Source organism: Schistocerca serialis, chromosome 5 (assembly GCF_023864345.2).
Source record: "Schistocerca serialis cubense isolate TAMUIC-IGC-003099 chromosome 5, iqSchSeri2.2, whole genome shotgun sequence".
In the NCBI taxonomy this organism is placed as follows: domain Eukaryota; kingdom Metazoa; phylum Arthropoda; class Insecta; order Orthoptera; family Acrididae; genus Schistocerca; species Schistocerca serialis.
The window spans coordinates 129,532,047-129,550,672 of NC_064642.1; the positions used below are offsets into that span (position 1 = coordinate 129,532,047).

General features: G+C 36.5%; 1 protein-coding gene across 1 annotated transcript in view; it reads right to left on the reverse strand.

Moving 5' to 3' along the window:
* LOC126481579 (probable 2-oxoglutarate dehydrogenase E1 component DHKTD1 homolog, mitochondrial) overlaps positions 1–18,626 on the reverse strand; it is a 335,870-nt gene that overhangs the window by 44,363 nt on the left and 272,881 nt on the right. The window contains exon 16 of the mRNA XM_050105438.1: positions 17,034–17,154. Coding sequence (XP_049961395.1) covers positions 17,034–17,154 — 121 coding nt within the window. The remainder of the gene's footprint in view (positions 1–17,033; positions 17,155–18,626) is intronic.

Here is an 18,626-nt window from a genome sequence, read left to right on the forward strand (position 1 = left end):
TCATACAGCTGCTTCTCTTTTCTCCAAAGACCTCTTTCATTTTCCTGATATCTATTTTTCCCCTATGGTGATATATCTTCTAACTCCTTACATTTGTTCTCTGGTCATTCTTGCTTAGCAATCTTGAACTTCCTGTCAATCTCATTCTTCAGATGTTTGTATTCCCTTTCACCAGCTCCATTTCCTGCCTTTTTATATTTTCTCCTTTCATCAATTAAATTCAGTATCTTTGGTAGTATCCCAGGATTTATACTAGGTTTTGTCCTTTTACCTATTTGATCCTTTGCTGCCTGCACTATTTCATCTCTCAAATCTATCCATTTGTCTTCTATGTTAATCCTTTCCCTTGCTCCAGTCAGTTTTTGCCTGATGCTCTTCTGAAACCATCAGCAACCTCTGATTATTTCAAATAGTCAGGCCCTGTCTCCTTAATTTACTACCTTTCTGCAATCTCTTCAGTTTTAATTTACAGTTCTGAGAGCACATCTACTCCTGGAAATGCTCTGGGTATAATTCTAACAGATGCCTTTCTCTTTCATTCCTTTCCCCCAGTCCATATTCACCTACTATTCTTCCTTTTCTTCCTTTTACTAATATTGAATTCTAATCTTGCAACACAATTACATTTCCATCTCTCTTAGCTATCTGAATAATTTTTTTATCTCATCTTCTTCAATCTCTTCAGTATCTGCTAAGCTAGTTGGTTTATAAACTTGTACTACTGTAGTGGGGGTGGGCTTCACATCTGGTAGCTCACATGCATTCCTATTTTCTTATTTAGTATTAAACCTAGCACTGCATTATCCCTTTTTCAATTTATATTTATAATCCTGTAATCACCTGTAAAGATGTCCTGTTCCTTCTGTCACTGCACTCCACTAATTCTCACTGTATCTTACTTTAACTTATCCATTTTCCTTTTTAAATTTTCTAGCCTACCTATCTGATTAAGGGATCTAACATTCCATTCTCCAATCCATAGAACACTAGCTTTGTTTCTCCTGATGACAACATCCTCCTGAGTAGTCTCCACCCAGAGATCCCCCTGTAGTTTCCCCTTGCTTTCAGCCATTCGCAATACCAGCACAGCAAGGCCATTTCGGTTGATGTTACAAGGCCAGATTAGTCAGTCATCCAAACTATTGCCCTCGTAACTTCTGGAAAGGCTCCTGCTCCTCATCAGGAACCACATATTTGTCTGGCCTCTCAACAGATAGCCCCCCCAACTGTGTTTGCACCTACAGACCTAAAGTATGGGTATCTATATCACAGAGGTACACAAAGCCATTCCATCAGCAGTAAGGTCTACAGTTCAAGGGGACCAAAAATTTAATACAATCTTAAAAAATCAATTTGGCTTCCAAAAAGACAAAAGTACAATTTATGCTATCAATGAATTTATGAATAATGTTAGTTCCATTTATCATGTACCAGAATTAAAGGGCCTTTTGAAGAATAGTAGATTACAATACTAAGCTTGTTTGATTAAACTTGCAGTTCCATCTTTTTTACAACTATATTTTACCTTAAATTGGTAGTTTGAAGTACAAAAGGGTAGCCTGTGGAGTCAATGTATTTTATGAAAATAATTATTTAAATTTCTCTGTATTCCAAGCCTTTTTGTAACATGTTGGAACATTAATTTTACATTTAATTTTTAAAGAATTCAATTTTTCTATAAATTCTATTTGTTACACTTGATCATAAATAGCATATATTTTGCAATTTGCAACATTTTGGTTATGAAATTTCTCCTAACATTTTCTTGTCTATGAAACCAAGAGCTGCGATCATTTTTCGGAAAAAAAACTCAATTTTTCATAAAAATCTGGAATGTGAAAGAAAATATTAAATGCACATTATTTCAGCAATGTGACATACTCCTCAAGTTTTAAAAAAAACTCTGTTTCAAAATTATTTTCAATAATATATAATTATTTTTATTTTTGTAAATTTTGCTAATCTCAACGTGCATCTTTGCATGAGTTCACCCAGGTATGCAGAAAAATATGTATAAAAGCTAATTTCAGCAGTTACCAGTTCTGGAACAATATAGAATTTCAAGCTATAATATATCATTTGTCATACAGACCAAGAGTTAATCTGTCTGTCTCTCAAGCTGGAGTGGGACAGTCTTTGTCAAGATGCTATGTAGGATATGCATCTTTGTGTTGTGTAGAGCAAGTGCACCATGTAAATCTTTTATACTGGAAACTGTGATTTGTAATTGAAAATGTTTAATGAAATTATTACTTGAGGATTGTGAATGCTGCAAAATCTGTGTAAGCTTCTGACAAGATTCACTTCACTAATATGCAGAAATAGGCTGAGTGTAATAATGTGACAAAAGAAATTGTTCAGTTTTTTAATGAAAGCCACTTAAATGTAAGCACCAGTAAAACATGTTTGATGGATCTTGATAAAAGGAGTTTGAATAATGAAATTAAATTATAAATTGGCAACGAACTGGTAAATAAAGAGTCTAGTGTAAAATTCCTTGGCCTAACAATCCAAAGCAACCTGAAATGGGACACACAAATTGACTCCCTAGCAACTAAGTCGTCATAAAATATATTTGCAATCAGTACTATTAGCAATTTCTGTAAAGACACTGTAGTCCGAAAGACTACATACTCACTTGAACTACGGTATTGAAATTTGGGGGAAGGGGGGCAAAAACCAAAGCTAATCTAGACAAGCTACTCATTCTTCAAAAAAGGGGTGTGAGAATAATCTGTGGAGCAAAATAGAGGGAGTCTTGTTGCAACTTGTTTCCAAAAACAGGGGTGTTAGCTGTTATAAACACATACATTCTAAAAGCCATATTGCTTGTGAAAAGACTGCGCCCAAACACTTATTCGGATTTCCAGCAGTACAATACTAGATATAAAGAAAGATTTTACATTGGCAGCCACAGAACAGCACTTTACGAAAAAGGGCCTCAGTTTTTTTTTTTGGTCATCAGTCTACTGACTGGTTTGATGCGGCCCGCCACGAATTCCTTTCCTGTGCTAACCTCTTCATCTCAGAGTAGCACTTGCAACCTACGTCCTCAATTATTTGCTTGACATATTCCAATCTCTGTCTTCCTCTACAGTTTTTGCCATCTACAGCTCCCTCTAGTACCATGGAAGTCATTTCCTCATGTCTTAGCAGATGTCCTATCATCCTGTCCCTTCTCCTTATCAGTGTTTTCCACATATTCCTTTCCTCTCCGATTCTGCATAGAACCTCCTCATTCCTTACCTTATCAGTCCACCTAATTTTCAACATTTGTCTATAGCACCACATCTCAAATGCTTCGATTCTCCTCTGTTCCGGTTTTCCCACAGTCCATGTTTCACTACCATACAATGCTGTACTCCAGACGTACATCCTCAGAAATTTCTTCCTCAAATTAAGGCCGGTATTTGATATTAGTAGACTTCTCTTGGCCAGAAATGCCTTTTTTGCCATAGCGAGTCTGCTTTTGATGTCCTCCTTGCTCCGTCCATCATTGGTTATTTTACTGCCTAGGTAGCAGAATTCCTTAACTTCTTTGATTTCGTGACCCTCAATCCTGATGTTAAGTTTCTCGCTATTCTCATTTCTACTACTTCTCATTACCTTCGTCTTTCTCCGATTTACTCTCAAACCATACTGTGTACTCATTAGACTGTTCATTCCGTTCAGCAGATCATTTAATTCTTCTTCACTTTCACTCAGGATAGCAATGTCATCAGCGAATCGTATCACTGATATCCTTTCACCTTGTATTTTAATTCCACTCCTGAACCTTTCTTTTATTTCCATCATTGCTTCCTCGATGTACAGATTGAAGAGTAGGGGTGAAAGGCTACAGCCTTGTCTTACACCCTTCTTAATACGAGCACTTCGTTCTTGATCACCCACTCTTATTATTCCCTCTTGGTTGTTGTACATATTGTATATGACCCGTCTCTCCCTATAGCTTACCCCTACTTTTTTCAGAATCTCGAACAGCTTGCACGATTTTATATTGTCGAATGCTTTTTCCAGGTCGACAAATCCTATGAAAGTGTCTTGATTTTTCTTTAGCTTGCTTCCATTATTAGCCGTAACGTCAGAATTGCCTCTCTCGTCCCTTTACTTTTCCTAAAGCCAAACTGATCGTCACCTAGCGCATTCTCAATTTTCTTTTCCATTCTTCTGTATATTATTCTTGTAAGCAGCTTCAATGCATGAGCTATTAAACTGATTGTGCAATAATTCTCGCACTTGTCAGCTCTTGCCGTCTTCGGAATTGTGTGGATGATGCTTTTCCGAAAGTCAGATGGTATATCGCCAGACTCATATATTCTACACACCAACATGAATAGTCGTCTTCTAGCCACTTCCCCCAATGATTTTAGAAATTCTGATGGAATGTTATCTATCCCTTCTGCCTTATTTGACTGTAAGTCCTCCAAAGCTCTTTTAAATTCTGATTCTAATACTGGATCCCCTACCTCTTCTAAATCGACTCCTGTTTCTTCTTCTATCACATCAGACAAATCTTCACCCTCATAGAGGCTTTCAATGTATTCTTTCCACCAATCTGCTCTCTCCTCTGCATTTAACAGTGGAATTCCCGTTGCACTCTTAATGTTACCACCGTTGCTTTTAATGTCACCAAAGGTTGTTTTGACTTTCCTGTATGCTAAGTCTGTCCTTCCGACAGTCATATCTCTTTGGATGTCTTCACATTTTTCCTGCAGCCATTTCGTCTTAGCTTCCCTGCACTTCCTATTTATTTTATTCCTCAGCGACTTGTATTTCTGTATTCCTGATTTTCCCGGAACATGTTTGTACTTCCTCCTTTCATCAATCAACTGAAGTATTTCTTCTGTTACCCATGGTTTCTTCACAGCTACCTTCTTTGTACCTATGTTTTCCTTCCCAACTTCTGTGATGGCCCTTTTTAGAGATGTCCATTCCTCTTCAACTGTACTGCCTACTGCGCTATTCCTTATTGCTGTATCTATAGCGATAGAGAACTTCAAACGTATCTCGTCATTCCTTAGTACTTCCGTATCCAACTTCTTTGCGTATTGATTCTTCCTGACTAATGTCTTGAACTTCAGCCTACTCTTCATCACTACTATATTGTGATCTGAGTCTATATCTGCTCCTGGGTACGCCTTACAATCCAGTATCTGATTTCGGAATCTCTGTCTGACCATGATGTAATCTAATTGAAATCTTCCCATATCTCCCAGCCTTTTCCAAGTATACCTCCTCCTCTTGTGATTCTTGAACAGGGTATTCGCTATTACTAGCTTAAACTTGTTACAGAACTCAATTAGTCTTTCTCCTCTTTCATTCCTTGTCCCAAGCCCATAGTTTCCCATAACCTTTTCTTCTACTCCTTCCCCTACAACTGCATTCCAGTCGCCCATGACTATTAGATTTTCATCCCCCTTTACATACTGCATTACCCTTTCAATATCCTCATACACTTTCTCTATCTGTTCATCTTCAGCTTGCGACGTCGGCATGTATACCTGAACTATCGTTGTCGGTGTTGGTCTGCTGTCGATTCTGATTAGAACAACCCGGTCACTGAACTGTTCACAGTAACACACCCTCTGCCCTACCTTCCTATTCATAACGAATCCTACACCTGTTATACCATTTTCTGCTGCTGTTGATATTACCCGATACTCATCTGACCAGAAATCCTTGTCTTCCTTCCACTTCACATCACTGACCCCTACTAGATTGAGCCTTTGCATTTCCCTTTTCAGATTTTCTAGTTTCCCTACCACGTTCAAGCTTCTGACATTCCATGCCCCAACTTGTAGAACGTTATCCTTTTGTTGATTATTCAATCTTCCCCTCCGGGAGATCCCCTCCGGGAGATCCGAATGGGGGACTATTCCAGAATCTTTTGCCAATGGAGAGATCATTATGACACTTCTTCAATTACAGGCCACATGTCCTGTGGATACACGTTACGCGTCTTTAATGCAGTGGTTTCCATTGCCTTCTGCATCCTCATGTCGTTGATCATTGCTGATTCTTCCGCCTTTAGGGGCAATTTCCCACCCCTAGGACAAGAGAGTGCCCTGAACCTCTATCCGCTCCTCTGCCCTCTTTGACAAGGCCGTTGGCAGAATGAGGCTGACTTCTTATGCCGGAAGTCTTCGGCCGCCAATGCTTATTATTTATCAAAATTTAGGCAGTGGCGAGGATCGAACCCGGGACCGAAGACGTTTTGATTATGAATCAAATATGCTACCCCTAGACCTCAGTACACAGGTATAAAATTAGGTAATGCACTGCCTAGTGCAGTCATGGCTCTTCCTACAATTAAACTGAAACATCAGCTTAAGAAATTTTTAGTAAAACACCCTTTCTACACATTAGAAGAGTACCATACTTATATGAAGAACAACAAATGCTTTGTGAAATTATGTAAATAGAAATTAGTAAACATCTTATTGTAATTTTTTTGTAAATTAATGACCTATTCAGAAGAATGTGTTTTGTGTATTGTACAAACAACTATAATTATTACCATTTCTTTGTACATGTGCAGTGTACCATTCGATGTTGAATAAAGCTATTATTATTATTATTATTATTATTATTATTATTATTATTATTAAGTCCCATTGTATGCCATTTTGGATGGGAAATAAATGACAATATTATGAAAATGCGAATAAGTATCTTCATTTATGTTCAACAACTTGGACCTTTACATCATCCCACGGACAATAAGAAGACAAGGTACAGACTGACAATTCTATCAATGAAATAAGATGGGTCTTAAAAGTTTGTGCTCACTGAAATAGCCATTTTAGAACCAATTTTATACACTGCTATTTTTCATTACGTACAGTACCCACTATTTATCTAACTGAAGAAATGCAATTATTTATCACCAAACTCCAAAATAATGACTTTTAATTACCCAAAACACTTCATTGTGTGAACATTCTTATGAGTAGTTCTTACAATGGTGTAAATCATATCTGACAGAGAAAAAGCAAAGGGTTATTGTAACATCAACCTAAGAAACTACTCCTTAAAGTGGAGAACTATTTCACAAAGATTACTACAAGGGCCAATCTTTGGCTCAATCCTATTTCTATTTTGCATAAATGACTTACCTATATAAGTAGATATAAATTATCATTCAGTTTTGTTTGTGGATGTCACATAAGCATTGATACAGAAATAAAAATGCAGAAGAAATTTGTGAAAATATCATAAACACTCTAGGAACCTAGATTTCAGGTTCCATCCAAATGTCCTAACACAGCTGATGCAGTTTGTATCATATCATATCAATCCCCCTCCATCCACGTACAAAGACAAGAGTTCAGAGACTGTTACCTCAATGAATAGAATAAATTACCAAAATTTCAAAAATCTAAAAGCAGTGAGTTCCTTTTTAAACTTTTAATAATCATCCTAATAGTCCTCTTTTGACCTATAATGACTTTTTCAGTTCTAAGAATTTCTTGGAAATTGTTCCACACCTAATATTTAAATAGCTATACTCAAAATATATTCTTTATTCACAATAGCTGTTACATACTATATTATTGTATGGAGGACATAGTACTCTGTTGGTTGTATTTATGCAAGTGCTGTAAAATGCTCATCCAATTTATAGCTCTCAACATGCAACAGATTAAAAAAATGTTTGTCATAAAGTCGTTACCTATTTTCAAGCCAAGTTATGTGAATCAGTGGATAAGTCACTGAACTCACATTTAGAAAAAATAAAGTTTGAAATGCAGGTTGGTGGAATTATTCCATTTGCAACTGTTCTACTTGTTAGATACTTTTTTTCTTTTTTGTTGTAATGTACTGGTAATTAACATGCCAAATCTACATAAAATGTTGAAATTCATATTTAGGTCATACTCCATTAAAATATATTATTCAGTAGTTCATCCATGCTATACTGAACCAAATGATCCATTTAGTTTTACATAAAACATTTTCTTTTTAGAAAAATTGGTAATTGATTATATTCTCATGCCATGTAATTATAAAATATTGTGAACTAACAGTTGTTTATTTCTACAGTAATTTACCTCATTTAAAAGCTTTAATTTCACTCTGCCAAGTCATTGGTTTACTTTCTTTAAAAATTGAGTAACTGAAACATTACATGTAATTAAATTTTTCATTCTATTGAAAACATTTTCGACATTTTTTCTCAGATTTGATGTTACACTCATATGTGTAAATTTGGAACCTGGGATATTTACATTAAACTCAATAAACCACCACATAGGTATACACTGCATCAACCAAATAGTTCACTGAACTGTATTACTTCTGCAGTTATCTTTCACACAGTTAAACAAAATTATTGCTTGGTTTGAAACAATGACATCATCAGTACTAAATTTGACTATTTTATTGTTATAAACTAAACTAAATTAACATTTGGTGAAGACTAGTAAGTGTTTAAAATAGTATGAATGAGGATTTCAGTGTGGAAATATGTTCCATGTCACTGTGTAGAAGCTATTACATAAAGTTACTAACTTGGTTTGGTAGTATGATCGTGAAGAAAAGTGGACAGATCAGAACAATGTTAATATTTTCAAATGAAGTCATTCTGCTTTTGGCTGTTCAAACATGTTTTAACAGCCAAACGCAGAATGATTTCATTAAGAAATTTCACGAAGGCTGTGGTCCCAGTTATCATCAAACAATGTTAATGATAACATTCTTACTGACAAAAGATGCATTGTGAACTGGTTTCCAACAAAGTGTGTTAATATAAATACAGGGTGTCCCAAAATAATGTATACACTCTTTGAAATAGAATATGTCTTTAATTAAAGGAAACAGAAATACAATTTTTATGGGTAATAGTTTAGAAGGTGGTGAAAAACATAAGAATTGTTTCTTTTGTTTCAGAATTGTCAGCAAATATCACAATATTGTTTGAACAATGGAAACAGGTGCTACAGTGTTACTGGAAACAGAGGATGTGAGTGTAGTACACCGACATTGGAGAGTTGAATTTGGAACACCACCACTGACAAGAGTAACCATTACAAGAATCAGAGATAAGTTTGAAGTCAAAGGAACAGTGCATGATATGAAAAAGTGACATAGCAGATGAAATAGAAGTTCAACAGACAATGAGTGTGTCAATGCAGTAATCCAGGCATACACACAATCCCTGAAGAAATCTGTGAGGCAATGCTCTCATGAGACTGGGATCTGCAGAAGCAGTGTTCATAGAATTTTGTGGTATCAGAACTTTAAGCCTTACGTTCCAAGACTTCTCCATGCTCTTAATGAGGATGATCCTGATAGGCAAAGCGAATTTTGTGAGCAGTGCATTAACAGATGTGAAGAAGAGCAATGTTTCCAAGACCAAATTCTTTGGTCAGATGAAGCGACATTTAAACTTGATGGAACAGTTAACTGCCATAACTGCATGTACTGGGCCAAGGAGAATCCATACATAACCGAGCAAAGGCATGTTAATCTACCAGAACTAACAATCTGGTATGGTCTGTCTTCTAGAGGGTTAATCATGCCATACTTCTTTGACAACAGTGTCATGGGCGACTCGTACTTGCCTGGAAATGATAACTCCTGGTCTTAGCGTTGGTTTTGAAAGGAAGATTATTACTTTCAACAGGAGGGGGTGCCACCTCAATTTCACCTGGATGTGAGGGCATTTCTCAATTGTACATTCCCTGGATAGGATCAAGAGGGAGTATGGAGTATCCTGCTCGTTCTCCAGATTTAACTCCTCTAGACTTTTTCTGTGGGGTACTCTCAAGAACACAGTTTACACTGTGAGACCACATACACTAGATGATCTTAGAGAGCAAATTGAGAAAGCCTGTGATGCTATTCCATTGGAAACAATAAAGTTGGCATGTCACTCAGTCGTAATTCATTGTTGATGGTGTATTGCGATGGACGGACACTAGTTTGAACGTTTACCAAGTCAGAACATGAGGCACCTAACACCAATAAAATTGTATTTTTAACCACTTTCATTAAAGAGGTGTTGAGTTTCAAAGAGTGTACACATTATTTTGGGACACACTGTATATGTGGCAGAATATCAACCTTGATGGCGTTGCACCTGTTACTGAACTGTGAGATGATCAAATAAAACAATTTAAGAGTAAGAGACTTCAATGCGTCATGCGCTCCTGAGGACTTGCAGCAGTACAATCAAGTTAGTATCATTACAGATTCAAATCCCCAGCTGGCTGTCCTGATTTAAGTTTTCTGTGATTTGTGTAAATCACCAACATGACTACTTCAAAGGTTCCTTTGAAATGGCATTGCTAATTTCCAGTCAATAATTGTCCAATCTAAACTTGTACTCAGGTCTAATGAGCTTGTCACTTATGAGACATTGATCTCCCTTACTTCCTTTCTTCTCTCTATCTTTTATTTTCAGTTTAGTTTGGCTGGAGATATTACTATGCAGCAGTTTGCGCTGTCAGACAAGTGAAAATATAATGTGGAATAATGACAATATTATGAAAAGGATAGATTGCTACTCACCATATAGAGGAGATGCTGAGTCACAGACAGGCACAACACAAAGACTGCTTTTGGCAAAAAGGCCTTATTCTAAATCAGACAATGCACACACATTAATGTAAGCAAAATCATGGAGGCCAGATTGTGAGCAACTTTGCATGATGGGAAAAGCACTCTGGGTGGTGGATGTGAAGAGGAGGTTGGCATGGGGAGGGTGAGGAATTGAAAGGAGGGGTGGCGGATGGTAAAGTTCTGCTGGTGAGAGTATACAGGGACATGGTGAAGACAGGGTAGGGCAGCTAGGTGCAATGGGAGGGGGGGAGGGGGAGGAGAGAAGTAGAGGAGTGGTAAAAAGACTGTGGATACCCTGATGGAATAGAAGGTTATGTAATGCTGGAATGGGAGTAGGTAAGGAGGTAGATGCGTGAAGGACAGGGAGTAATAAAGACTGAGGCCAGGGGGTTTTGGGAACATAAGATATAATGCAAAGAGGGTTCCCACCTGTGCAATTTGGAAAAATTGGCATTCGTAGCAAGGTTCCAGATGGTACATGCTGGGAAGCAGTCACTGAAGTGAAGAACATTGTAATGGGCAGCATGCTCAGCAACTGAGTGGTCTTGCATTGTCTTAGCTACAGTTTGTTGGTGGTCATTCTTGGGCCAGAAAGCTTGTTGCTTGTCATGCCCAGATAGAATGCAGTGCAGTGGTTGTATTGTAGCTTGTACAACCTTCTCCCAACATCAACAGTTGCTTACAGTCTGGCCTCAGTGGTCAGGGACAGTTGTCATGTTTGTACGAGTTGTGCTTGGACAGGGCGGCAACTCAAATTTGGAAGAAAAGGAATTCCATAAGAATTTCGGATGTGAGGAGAAAGAAGGTGTCAAGAAGCTTTTGATAAATTAATGGTGTGGGGAGAGGGGTAGCACACTGCAATAAAGACTTTTCTTTTCTCTCAGGTGAGCTATATACCAGCCATAATCAGTAGTTTAACCATTTTTTTAAATATTGATAATTTATATGGAATAATATTCATACAGTTGAGATATTAACCATTTTAAAAGTTGTGATTTATAAAATTCAATTTCAGTGCTAGGTTAAAAATGCAGAATTCCCCGATATTTTATGAAATTCCTGAAATACCTCTGATTTTTCCAAGGACAATGTAATTCCCTGAGAAAACCAGGTTTTCAAAAAGAACTGCCACCTTTTTGCATGAATGTGTGAGTGTTGTCTACTTTAGAAGAAGGGCTTTCAGACAAAAGCTCACATGTTTAGCAGTCTTTTTTTTGTGTCAGTCTGTGACTCAACATATCTTTTCTATGGTGAGTAGCAATCTATCCTTTTCATAATACCAAAGTTCATCCTATTTGTTTTTTATTAGGGTGTTAGTTGTTTATTTGTTGAGTAGTTGTTTTCTTCTAGCCTTTAGGCAGCTTCTCTCCCATCGGAGAAATTCCAGTGTGTAGCAACTACATCTAACGAACAAAACGCAATGTTGAGTTGAAAAGTTTCAGGACTCTGCTACTGTGGACATCATGTCTGTAAAAGAATTATGTGCATAAAATGTAAAACTGTGTTTCATTTCTCCTGTGTAAATGTCAACTCTAAACAAAAGTTCTGGCTGTGTATGGAAGATGAGTTAGGACTAGACTTGAATAACAAAGACTGTACTTACAATATAATCAATGTGCTCATTGATGAGGTTAAAGAATTAAAAAAGTAAATCTGACGAGCTCCAATGACAGAAGTTACAAAATGATGGTGAAATACTCAGAGGGGGGGGGGGGGGGGGGGGGGGGGGGGAGTTCCAAATCGTGAAAACAAAAACTCTATAAACGAAATTGTTGCAAAAACCAATCAGTATATTACGCCTAAAACAACATCTAAAGCTGTGAAAAAAATTACGAATGATTCCTCGTTATACATTACGACAAGGAACAGGTTTGATGTGCTACAAGAAGATGAAAATTGTGAACAACAAAGCACTGAGATAAATAAAAACTTCATAGTTCAAGAAAACAGCAAAAGTAGCGAGAAACATTCGTACAACAGACACAGCAGTAACATAAAAAGCTCACCTAAACACAAAAAAAAAGAATAACAGTGTTTGCAGACAGCCATGGGCGATCAGTTGCAGCTAACTTAATGCATCAAAGTCATAAACATTTCGTAATCCAAGGAAATGTTATACCAGGTGCACCATTAACTTCAATACTTGAAAGCTGTAACAACTTACAGAGTCTCACAATGAATGACACAGTTGTAATCTGGGGTGGCACAAATGATGTAGCCAAAAACGAAGCAGACAGGGCATTAAATGCTATAACATCAGCATTAATTAAGCTTCAGCATACAAATGTAATCATAGTAGGGATACCCCATAGATATGATCTTGAAAACTGGTCTTGTGTGAATGATGAAACCAGGAAACAAATAGGAAAATAGCCAAAATAGTGAAATCTTTCCAAAACACTCAGTTTGTAACAGTCCCTGAGAACAGAGACTGGTACACTTCTCACGGACTACACCTAAATGCTAATGGCAAGGAAGAAATGGCCAGAACTTTACTTGCAGTCATCTCTCCAAAAAATCAACTAAAGCCTGCAATATCACTCGAGTGGAAGGATCCAGATGGAACTGAGCAAATAATACCACAGCAAGAAAAAATTACAGTACCAGAAATCAACCACAATGTTGTCAAGAGGACAGTAACGAACAATGGAGTAGGAAGATCAGTTTGCAGCAACAGGATATTCAAAAGTCCAGAAACACATTGTGCCCCTAGAAGATCCTCAAGACCAATAAAACCCAGAGTTCAAAGTGACATGTTTTTGTGGGAAAGTAAAGCAACTAACAAATTCCCAGGACTGGGTAAAAACAACTTGCCAAGCCAGCTAGTTAAAACAACAGAAGCTGTGGCATCAACTGCACACTCTTCAGCATCACTTAATCAAATGTGGTGGAGTGTACAACTCCAGTTACTGCAACACCAGGTGGTTCGGCAACTCCTCGGACTGTATGGAGCAAGAAGGCACCTCAACAGCTACCTTGACAACTAGACAGACAGAAGCCAGGTTGGGTAGTAGATCAAGAAATGCAAGATCGCCAAAGAACAGGAACACTTTTAATGCCTGGATCCAGAAATTATGTAAGTGAACCAACTCAGTGCATTTTAAAGGAAGATAATCAGAGTGACCAGTTAAAAATACCACTAAGGCTCATGCACCTAAACATACAGTACCTTAGAAATAAGCTTAATATATTACAGGTTTTTGTAAATGAACAGTCACCTCATATAGTAGTGTTAACTGAGCATGGATTAAAATCTGATGAAATTATTTACTGTAAACTAGACGGCTACTCCTTTGCAAATAGTTATTGTAGACAGCAACATAAGGGTGGTGGTGTGGCAGTTTACATTAGTGAGAATCTCGAGTACAAGAAAATAAACTATCTAGACCAATACAACAAAGAAGGCTTGATTGAAGTGACAGGCATTGAAGTCCACACCAAAGAGTGTAGAGAGGTTATGAGAAAACATAAAGTTATTGGGATTTATCATCCACCAAAGGCTGATGTAGTTAGCTTCATAGACATATTTAGTAGAGTAGTGGGACGTTGTGGTCCCAGTGACCTAACTATACTTGGTGATCTGAATACTGAGGCAAAATCTTACAGTTTGTGTAATATGAGGTTAATAGATACTCTTAACCCATATAATCTCATAAATGTAGTAAATAGTGATACCAGGGTAACGAAGTCCACATCTAGCAGAATTGATTACATTATACTATGTAAACATATTAAAGACAGTGTTAGGTGCTGGAATATGGATTTTCACTACTCTGACCACAAATGCCAGCTTGTAGAGTATGTAAACACAAGCATCCCAAAAATGACAAAAGTTATAGAAAATAAAAGAATCCTAAAAGAGGGTTTCATCCTAGCCCTAAGAAATAAATTAGCTATAGAGGACTGGGATCTGGTTTACCAGACTGAAGGATCTAAAAACAAATGGGCCAAATTCTATGATACTATGCTAAGACACTTTGACAGATGCTGCCCTGTTAAGAAAATACAAGAAGTGTTCACCCATAACCAAAGTGCAAAAACCAACAGACTGATACTTCCAGCAAATATGATAAAACTCAGGCAAAACATCCAGGACCTGGATGTGTTACGTAAGTCAACAAACCTGCAGGTCTTTAAGGCCAAGTACAGCGAACCCAAGAAAATCCTTAAGAAAGAGCTTTCAAATCTAAGAAAACAGACATACAGCAGTGAAATAGCTCAATCAGACAATATAGCCAAGACCTCATGGAGAATTGTAAATCAATTTCACAAAGCCACACCGAAGCCAGAAACTGAAATTGTAAATATAAGACATGAAGAAAACACAATTAAATATCCTAATAAAGTCTGCAATGTTTTCAATAAATACTTTATATCTGCAGCTGTTAGTCCAGTTAATAACACAATTGTGAGGAGTGAGGTAAAGCTCTGCTCCTTTGAAGAGCCACCTTTTGAATTCAAACAAGTAAGTGAAAAAGAAATAGGCAGGATAATAAATAACCTAAAGAATAAGTTCTCATCTGGATGGGATGGTTTGAGTAGTATTGTGATTAAAAAATGTAATAAGGAATTAGTTAAAATAATCACTCACCTGGTAAACTGAAGTATTAGAGAACATACATTTCCAAATGTATTGAAACGAAGCAATGTTAAACCAGTGCATGAAAAAGGATCCAAGGAAGAGGTTTCAAATTTCAGGCCCATATCATTAATACCTGTCTTCAGCAAAGTATTTGAAGTTGTGCTGCTGACACAACTTAGTGACTATATCTTGAAAAATAAGTTCCTAACAGAGACACAACATGGATTCTGAAAAGATCATAGTACTATCACAGCAATTACGGAATTTCTTCACAAAGTGTATGGTGTCCTTGATCAAGGAATGCAAACAGCTGGCATATTTCTAGACCTTACTAAAGCCTTTGACTCGGTAAACCATGAGTTACTTTTAAGTAAACTTGAGTCATACAATGTAAATGCTGCATCCATGCAATTGCTGGCTACATATTTATTTAACCACAAGCAGTGTACAAAGCTGACTTACAAAATCAATAATCAGATCATTAATTTCCAGTCCAAATATGAGACAGTCACACCAGGTGTACCCCAGGGCTCAATTTTGGGCCCTTTGCTTTTCCTAGTGTACATACATGATATAGAGCAACCTTTGAACTCCCAATTGATAACCTTTGCAGACGATACCTCACTGTTATTTCTTGGTAAACAAAATGATGAGTTAACGTTGGTAGCAACTGAGGGACTACATCAAATGACTACTTATTTTCAAGATCAAGGTTTGAAAGTTAATATCAGTAAATCTCAGTTATTGCCATTTAAACTTACAAACTCACACCAAACCTCTATCAGCAACATAGGTGGAATTCAAGTAGTGGGCACAGAAGGCTGCAGATTTCTAGGTATTCACCTAGATGAAAATCTAAGATGGGTAAACGATATCAAATTTTTATGCAATAAAATCAGCAGTTCATTATATCTAATCAGCCAGTTATCAAAAGTAGTCCCACATCAGACATTTTAAATAATTTATTATGGAACCATTTTTGCACAGATTAATTACGGAATAGAGATATGGGGTTGTGCTGCCGACATACATATGAACAGAATATTAACCCTACAGAAAAGAGCAGTCAGAATTATCCATGGATTAGGGAAATCTTTGTTCATCATAAATACCTCACAGTCTACTCACTGTATCTTTACAAATTAATTATATTTTTTGTAACACATCAAAACAAAGCAACAAAGTGCTCTGATATGCATGCCTATAATACAAGAAATAAAGACTGCTACTACAGACAAAGAACAAAATTAAAAACAACAGACCATAGTCCACGCATTAGTGCTCAAATATGGTACAACAGATTACCGAGCTCTTTAAGGTGCCACAAAGGGAACTTATTCAAAGTGAAACTGAAATATTTCTTGATTGACAAGTGTTTATATTCTTTAAGTGAATATTAATATTAAACTAAAATAAATCATTGTGTAAAATCTGAATATTTGTAATAGGTACAATGTAACACCCAATATTGTGCCTTATTAGGTACAATGGTACATTTGTATCATGTATGAGTAATCACATATGTATTTATGACTGTACTAAACTTGTAAAAAAATGCTATGACGTTTGCAAAAGACACCAGTTGGTGTCTCCATGCAAAAAAATACAATAAATAAAAATAAATAAATAAATAAATAAATATTTGTTGCTGATTATCATGTAAATGTCATCAGCAAACTATACTATTTTCTCTTCCATGCCATACCAAAAGAAAATATTAAGGTAAATTAGAAACAATATGATAACCCCTATATTACATTGAGGGACACCAATGGTTATACATTCTTTGCTAGGAGGCTATTTATCTATGTATTAAGATCCACCAACCATAACACTGTAAATAAAATATGTAAAATCACATTTTCACTTTGCATTAGGGAATACAAACCTATTACAGGAGAGAAGGTAGTGCCAGGAGACATATCTGATAATGATGATGTTGCCTCAGGCAATCTCAACAATGTTTTTGGAGTTACAATTATCAAAGGTTTTCTGTAAGGCCAAAGAACCTAAAAATGAGAAATAACAGAACTTGATTTAGAACTTTTGTGCTTGTTCATTCACAATTCATACATTATACTATAATTATAAAGTCTTTAGGCAGTGGCAAATCTTAGCTGTTGATCATGGACTTGGGATGTGGACAGTTCATTCATTCATTCACACATTGTTTTATGTAAGTCCCATATTTAAGGGGAACTTTCAGGGATATGGAACAAGTCATGTTACAAATTAAGAGGCCATATTGAAGGGGAACTTTCAGGGATATGGAACAAGTCATCTTACAAATTAAGAGGCAGAAGTAACTGCCCAGGGCTGCTTCTGTAAAGTGTACTAACAATGAATTGTGACTAATGCTAATCTACTCATACTGACAGTTATCATAGTTACTTCTTGATCGCTTTATATGTGTATGTTACGGGAAAAACGAATACTTTGAAAAGTGACATTGATCCTTCTCCTATACTACTCAGTTGCTGTTTTGAATTAATACATACAAAAATCATATAATTTTACGTAGAACCTTATCAGCAGTCTACATACTAGAAAAGTTAAGCTCTTTATGATATTAGAGTTACACAGAATGTACACTCTTGAGTCCAGATAATCTGATAAATTGAAGGAGTGACTAAATATTTAATGTTTTGCTTTGTTTTTCAATATTTGAGGATTTTCAATTTCCTGCTTGATGTGCAAAAGTGATCTGCTATAGACACTTACACTACACTATAAAACTCCATTCTCAACCTTATTTTTATTTCTAGAATCGTGGTTGTGAATTCATCCTAAATCAACTTTTGTTATTAACTGCAAATACTATTTCAGAGTGTATGTATCGGCACAGAAGTATAAAGTCTCTAAAGAGGCTTCTGTAAAAAGTTCAGTTACCAACTTTGCACAACATTCTTATTGCATGTTTCTGCAGAAAAACACTTTTCCCCCTCAGTTGCATTACCCAAGAAGATTATGCCATAAGATAGTTTTGAGCCCAAGTATGTAAAGTATACTAGCATTATTGACTAAAGGTCAACAAAATGAAAACTGAGATTTATGCTTGTAAAGCAGACAAACTGAGGTTTTTGGATAACTTATCCACAAGCTGGTCAAGTGAAGCTGACCTGTGTGGAAAGCAAGCTGAGAGGAATGAATAACATGCAAAAAACTGTGCCATGAGCATGCTGTGCTCTTAACATATCTATCTTGTGGAATTTTTCAAAGATTTAATGAAGAAAATCTTCCACTGATTTGATAGCCTCTATTTCACACTTTCCAATTATTTGCTGTGTTTAGATTTAGATGCAAGTGCAGTATTTTCAAGTCTTCAGATCATCTACACACTTTGCAATTATTTGCTGAGTTTAGGTTCAGATGTAGATGCAATCTTTTCCAAATCTTCAGATCACTCTACACACTTTGTAATTATTTACTGAATTTGGATTTAGATGCATATGCAGTCTTTTCCAAATTTTCAAATCACTCT